The sequence below is a fragment of the Lithobates pipiens genome, unplaced genomic scaffold, assembly GCF_037356315.1.
Source record: "Lithobates pipiens isolate NorthernLeopardFrog02 unplaced genomic scaffold, aLitPip1_a1.2 Scaffold_8, whole genome shotgun sequence".
Taxonomy (NCBI): Eukaryota; Metazoa; Chordata; class Amphibia; order Anura; family Ranidae; genus Lithobates; species Lithobates pipiens.
Genome location: NW_027507903.1, coordinates 632,264,476 through 632,270,475, shown reverse-complemented (window position 1 = coordinate 632,270,475; position 6,000 = coordinate 632,264,476). Strand labels below are relative to the sequence as shown.

The following is a 6,000-nucleotide window of genomic DNA, read 5'->3' as shown; positions in this document are numbered from 1 at the left end:
GCCAGGGATATGCAATTAGCGGACCTCCAGCTGTTGCAGAACTACAAGTCCCATGAGGCATAGCAAGACACTGACAGCACAAGCATGGCACCCAGAGGCAGAGGCATGATGGGGGGGGGGTTGACACCATGTTTTACCACACCAGGTGACATCCACGTTAGTGACACCACTGCTTGTCAGGTAGTGGAGGAGGAAGCAGTGCTGGATCAGTGATCTGTGTATAAGGCGACAGATAGTTTAGACAGAATTGGTGCTGGATCAGTAATTTGTATATAAGGTGTCATATAGTGAAGGAGGAAGCAGCGCTAGATCAGTAATCTGTATTTAAGGTGACAGAAAGTGGAGGTAGTGGACAGTGTTGGATGTGTACATAGAATGACAGGGTGTACTTTGTCAGAGAGTGGAGGAGGAATAAGTGCTGAATCAATGTTCTCTACGTTAAAGAGACAGTGTGTGCCTCATCCGGTCTTTATTGCTTGAACCTCCTCCATGGAGGCAAAGTTCAGGATTTCTCTCACTTTGAATTACTGCACAAATTTGGATGAAATACACGGAGCACACCGAGACTGAAGGAAGAACACACACGCCCTTTGTATGTAGACAATACTTGTTTAGCCTGGATTTGGGATTTAAAATTTGAACTCTCTTCTCTGTATTACTGGCGGTCGGTGGATGCACTGAAAGAGAAAAGGAGTTGGGCAATGAGCCCAGAAACCTTCTAGCATGGTGGAGAAGATATGGAATTCTTTCATGAAGTTCACATAAAGTTTTATTTATGGTGGGCACTCCTGTAGGGGTGAGGTCACTTCCACCGGCAGAGAGTGAAATTACCCAGAGGTATCCCGATCTGCTCCACTACTGTCGTTGTGTTTTTCATAATGGTGAGACGTTACCCTTGGAAGGTCATTCTGATCCTCAATACTTTGGTGATATGTTACGTCTTCTACCAGAGTCAGCAGAGCCAACCAGAACCTGGACATGACCGGTAAGTCTCTGATAGTATAGAATATTGAAGGGTTGGGTTGGGGGTGTATGTACGAAGCTCAGGGAAAGGAAAAAAGATGATGGAGATGGCATAAGGGCCGTGTCACATGGGCAATACCCGAGGAAAGACTTAATGGAACATCAAATCTCAGCTGGGCTGGGCAATTTTTTAGCTGGGCAAACGTCTCACTGGTCCTGTTAGAGAGGGGGGCGACTTCACAGCAAAGGGGAAATGGTCTGTTAGGGATCTTTCCATGACAGGACATCTCGTGGGACGTGGGCCTAAGCTTTGATGATAATGGAAAAAGAATGAAAGGATGACAAAGAGACGGAAAGAGAAATCAGAAAGGCAATACTTGATGTATGTGGAAGTGGAGGAGAGTTAGGGGCAAGTGCAAACCGAACCCTATTGAGATCATTGGGAACTCAATCTTTGAAGTCTATTCCGACCATTTTCAAGGCTACTAGGCAAGACGTTGTCAAACAAAGGGCATATGGGGCTGGGCACTGCCCTGTATCTATGCAAAACAAAAAAAAAATTAAAAATTGCCCAGTTCCTTTAACCACTTCAGCCCCGGAAGATTTTACCCCCTCCCTGACCAGAGCATTTTTTGCAATCTGGCACTGCGTTGCTTTAGCTGACGTTGTACGCAAACAAAATTGATGCCCTTTTTTTCCCACAAATAGAGCTTTCTTTTGGTGGTATTTGATCATGGTTGCGTTTTTTTTTTTTTTTTTTTTTTTGCTCTATAAACAAAAAAAAGAGCAACAATTTTGAATAAAAAGCAATATTTTTTAAAACATTTATATATATATATATATATATATATATATATATATATATATATATATATATATATATATATATATAATATATTTATAAAACATTTTTTTTCCTCAGTTTAGGTCAATATGTATTCTTCTATATATTTTTGGTAATAAGTGTATATTGATTGGTTTGCACAAAAGTTATAGCATCTACAAAATAGGGGATAGTTTTATGGCATTTTTATTATTATTTTTTTTTTATTAGTAACAGCGGCGATCTTTTCTTTGTGACTGCGACATTATGGCGGACACATGGGACACTTTTTACACTATTTTGGGACCATTGACATTTATACAGGAATTACTGTGTAAATGACACTGGCAGGGAAGGGGTAAAACATTAGGGGGTGATCAAGGGGTTAAGTGTGCACACACATGTGCTCTGACAGGCGACAAATTTAAAGGGATGTACAGGTACGCCCATTTATCTGCCTGTGCCATTCTGCCGACGTACATCTGTGTGCGGGGATGCCTTAAGCCTCCCTTTAAAGCGGTGCAGCTGTAGAAAAAAAAAATGGTAGTAAATGATATCTCCCAACCCTTAAGGGTCTGGTGGTTTTGTATGTATGTTGGAAAGCTTTTTTTTTTTTTGGGGGGGGGGGGGTCCCTGTGCTGTTTTTTTTTTTAGTTTTTTTAAATAGCCATCTGGGAAATGCGAATTACCTGAATTTCTTTTCTTTCTAAACTTCAACTTTTATTGTAATACACCCTATAGCAAAAATTACAAAAAAAAATTAAAAAAAATCTTGGGGTCCCTGACAAAGTTTATACCAGAACACTTATCTTAGACGAGTTTATAGATTTTAGGAAAAAACCCACAATTAAAACAACAACAACAAAAAGAAGAGAGAGGAGAGGAGAAGAGAGAGGAGAGGAGAAGAAAGAGGAGAGGAAAACATAAGAGCGAGGAGAAGAGAGAAGAGACGAGAAGAAAGAGGAGAGATGAGGAAAAGAGAAGAGAGAGGAGAAGAGAGAGGAGAGAAGAGAGAGAAGAGCATAAGGGTGAGGAGAGGAGAAGAGAGAGGAGAGGAGAAGAGAGGAGAGGAGAAAAGAGAGGAGAGAAGAAGAGAAGAGAGAGGAGAGGAGAAGGGATAGGAGAGAAGAAGAGAAGAGAGAGGAGAGGTGAGCAGAAGAGAGAGGAGAGGAGAAGAGAGAGGAGAAGGGAGAGAGAGGAGAAGGGAGAGAGAGGAGAAGGGAGAAGGGAGAGGAGAGATCTTCTAATATCCAATTGTTTTTTACAGGTCGAGGAAAAGAGAAGCTACACAACCAGCTGCTAATTGTTCCCGTCTAAAAAGTGTTATATTACATTCTACATTGAAAATGTGAGTTCTAGAATTATTTTATTTGTATTATTCTATGATGTAACTGTATAAATGATGAAGGTGTGAGGGCATTATCAGTGGATGTTTACATTCTATATTGCTGTGTGATCATAATTGGGGGACAAGACACATCAGTCCCCCCCCCCCCAAGATGTCGATGACATAATCAATAGGGTGGAGGACAGAGACCTGTCAATTCCAGCCTGAAGAAATCAATTAAGTTATGTGTAGGGCAGACTGTAGAGACCTTTCAGTTTCAGCCCCTGAGGATGTTGCTAATGTAATGTGTAGGGCGGGGCACCGAAACCTGTCAAGTCCCCCACGAAGAAGTCAATGATGTAACATTTAGGGTGGAGCACTGAAAGCTGTCAGTTCCCATCCCTGAAGAAGTCAATTACGTAACGTGTAAAGCAGAGAGTCGGGACCTGTCAATTTTAGCCCCTGGTGAATTTGATGACGTAACGCCAAGGTCTATCAGTTCAGCACAGAGGGTGGAGAGAGCATACTGGATCAGCAACAAGTCTGTAGAGAGAGTGGTGTAATCTTTGTGAGTGAGTTTTAATAAATAGTTTTGGGTTTTACATGTAAATGGAGTCTGTACATCTGTGCAAGACTGAAGGGAAGGCCGGAGTTCTGCTTTAATTCTGAGTGCAGATCCAGCTGGACATTTCTGTGCAAAGGCTGTGTGGTGTTGGGCAGGGCCGTACAGAAATCATTGCTAGATCAGGGTTCAGGGTAAGTATGTAGCCTGCCCCAAAGGTGGAGTTGACTTTTAACCACTTGTCTGCCAAGGTAGACAAGTGGTTACAACAAGCTCACGGATGCTACTGCAGCCTTGAGCTTGGTACCTATTTTAACCACTTCCCGACCGCGTTATAGCCGAATGATGGCTAAAACTTAGTCAGCCAGTTCTGGGAGGGCATCCTCCCGTGATCACGCCCGCTACAGCATGTGGGTGGTACGCTCTGCGAATACAGCTGATCACGATGTAAACACAAGCTGGTTATTAGCATTCCTTTGCTTGTGTTGACAGTGCCCATTGGTGCTGCCTATCAGTACCCTTTAAGTTCCGTTTATCAGTGACCATCAGTGCTGCCTCATCAGCGCACATCAGTGCAGCCTATCAGTGCCCATCAGTGCCACCTCCTCAGTGCCCATCAGTGCTACCTCATCAGTGCCCATCAGTGCAGCTTCATCAGTGCCCACCAGTGCCACCTCATCAGTGCCCACCAGTGCTACCTCATCAGCACACATCAGTGCAGTGAAACAGTGCACATCGGTGCCACCTCATGTGATCGCGATGTAAACACAAGCCAGTTATTAGCATTCCTTTGCTCATGCTGACAGTGCCCATCGGCACTGGCTATCAGTGCCCTTTAGTTCCGCTTATCAGTGACCATTAGTGCTGCCTATCAGTTCAGCCTCATCAGTGCCCACCAGTGCCACCTCATCAGCGCACATCAGTGCAGTCTATCAGTGCCCATCAGTGCCACCTCATCAGTGCCCATCAGTGCTACCTCATCAGTGCAGCTTCATCAGTGTCCATCAGTGCTGCCTATCAGTTCAGCCTCATCAGTGCCCACCAGTGTCACCTCATCAGCACACATCAGTGCAGCCTATCAGTGCACATCAGTGCCACCTCATCTGTGCTCATCAGTGTCGCCTCTTCAGTCCTCATCAGTGCCCAGCCCACCAGTGCAGCCTCATCAGCACACATCAGTGAAGGAGAAAAATTATCTCTTTGCAAAATTTTATAACAAACTATGAAAAAAGTTTTAGTTTTTTCAATTTTTTTTGTGGTGATTAAATCCACCAAAAGAAAGCTTTATTTGTGAGAAAAACATGATAATAATGTAGTTTGGGTACAGCGATGCATTGCCAGGCAATTGTCATTCAAAGTGCTACAGCGCAAAAAGCTGAAAATTGTCCTGGGCAGGAAGAGGGTGACAGTTCCCGGTAGACAATTGGTTGGCACAGATGGCACAGGGCTTTTCAATAGAGCCACCCGACCACTTTTTTGGGGATGTCAATGTGTGCCCCCTCCATGGTGCAGTGCAGGGACAGCGAGTAGATCAGCACGGTGCAGAGACAGCGAGTAGATCAGCACGGTGCAGGGACAGCGAGTAGATCAGCACGGTGCAGAGACAGCGAGTAGATCAGCACGGTGCAGAGACAGCGAGTAGATCAGCATGGTACAGGGACAGCGAGTAGATCAGCACGGTACAGGGACAGCGAGTAGATCAGCACGGTACAGGGACAGCGAGTAGATCAGCACGGTACAGGGACAGCGAGTAGATCAGCACGGTGCAGAGACAGCGAGTAGATCAGCACGGTACAGGGACAGCGAGTAGATCAGCACGGTGCAGAGACAGTGAGTAGATCAGCACGGTACAGGGACAGCGAGTAGATCAGCACGGTGCAGGGACAGCGAGTAGATCAGCACGGTACAGGGACAGCAAGTAGATCAGCACGGTGCAGAGACAGCGAGTAGATCAGCACGGTGCAGAGACAGCAAGTAGATCAGCACGGTACAGGGACAGCAAGTAGATCAGCACGGTACAGGGACAGCGAGTAGATCAGCACGGTACAGGGACAGCGAGTAGATCAGCACGGTGCAGAGACAGCGAGTAGATCAGCACGGTGCAGAGACAGCGAGTAGATCAGCACGGTACAGGGACAGCGAGTAGATCAGCACGGTGCAGAGACAGCGAGTAGATCAGCACGGTACAGGGACAGCGAGTAGATCAGCACGGTGCAGGGACAGCGAGTAGATCAGCACGGTACAGGGACACGAGTAGATCAGCACGGTGCAGGGACAGCGAGTAGATCAGCACGGTACAGGGACAGCGAGTAGATCAGCACGGTG

General features: G+C 45.5%; 1 protein-coding gene across 1 annotated transcript in view; it reads left to right on the top strand.

Annotated features, from left to right (window-relative positions):
• Positions 1–417: 417 nt before the first annotated feature.
• The window catches only part of LOC143961524 (alpha-2,8-sialyltransferase 8F-like), a 49,906-nt gene continuing 44,323 nt past the window's right edge, over positions 418–6,000 (top strand). The window contains exons 1-2 of the mRNA XM_077470819.1: positions 418–985; positions 3,054–3,134. Coding sequence (XP_077326945.1) covers positions 879–985; positions 3,054–3,134 — 188 coding nt within the window. The 5' untranslated portion in view covers positions 418–878. The remainder of the gene's footprint in view (positions 986–3,053; positions 3,135–6,000) is intronic.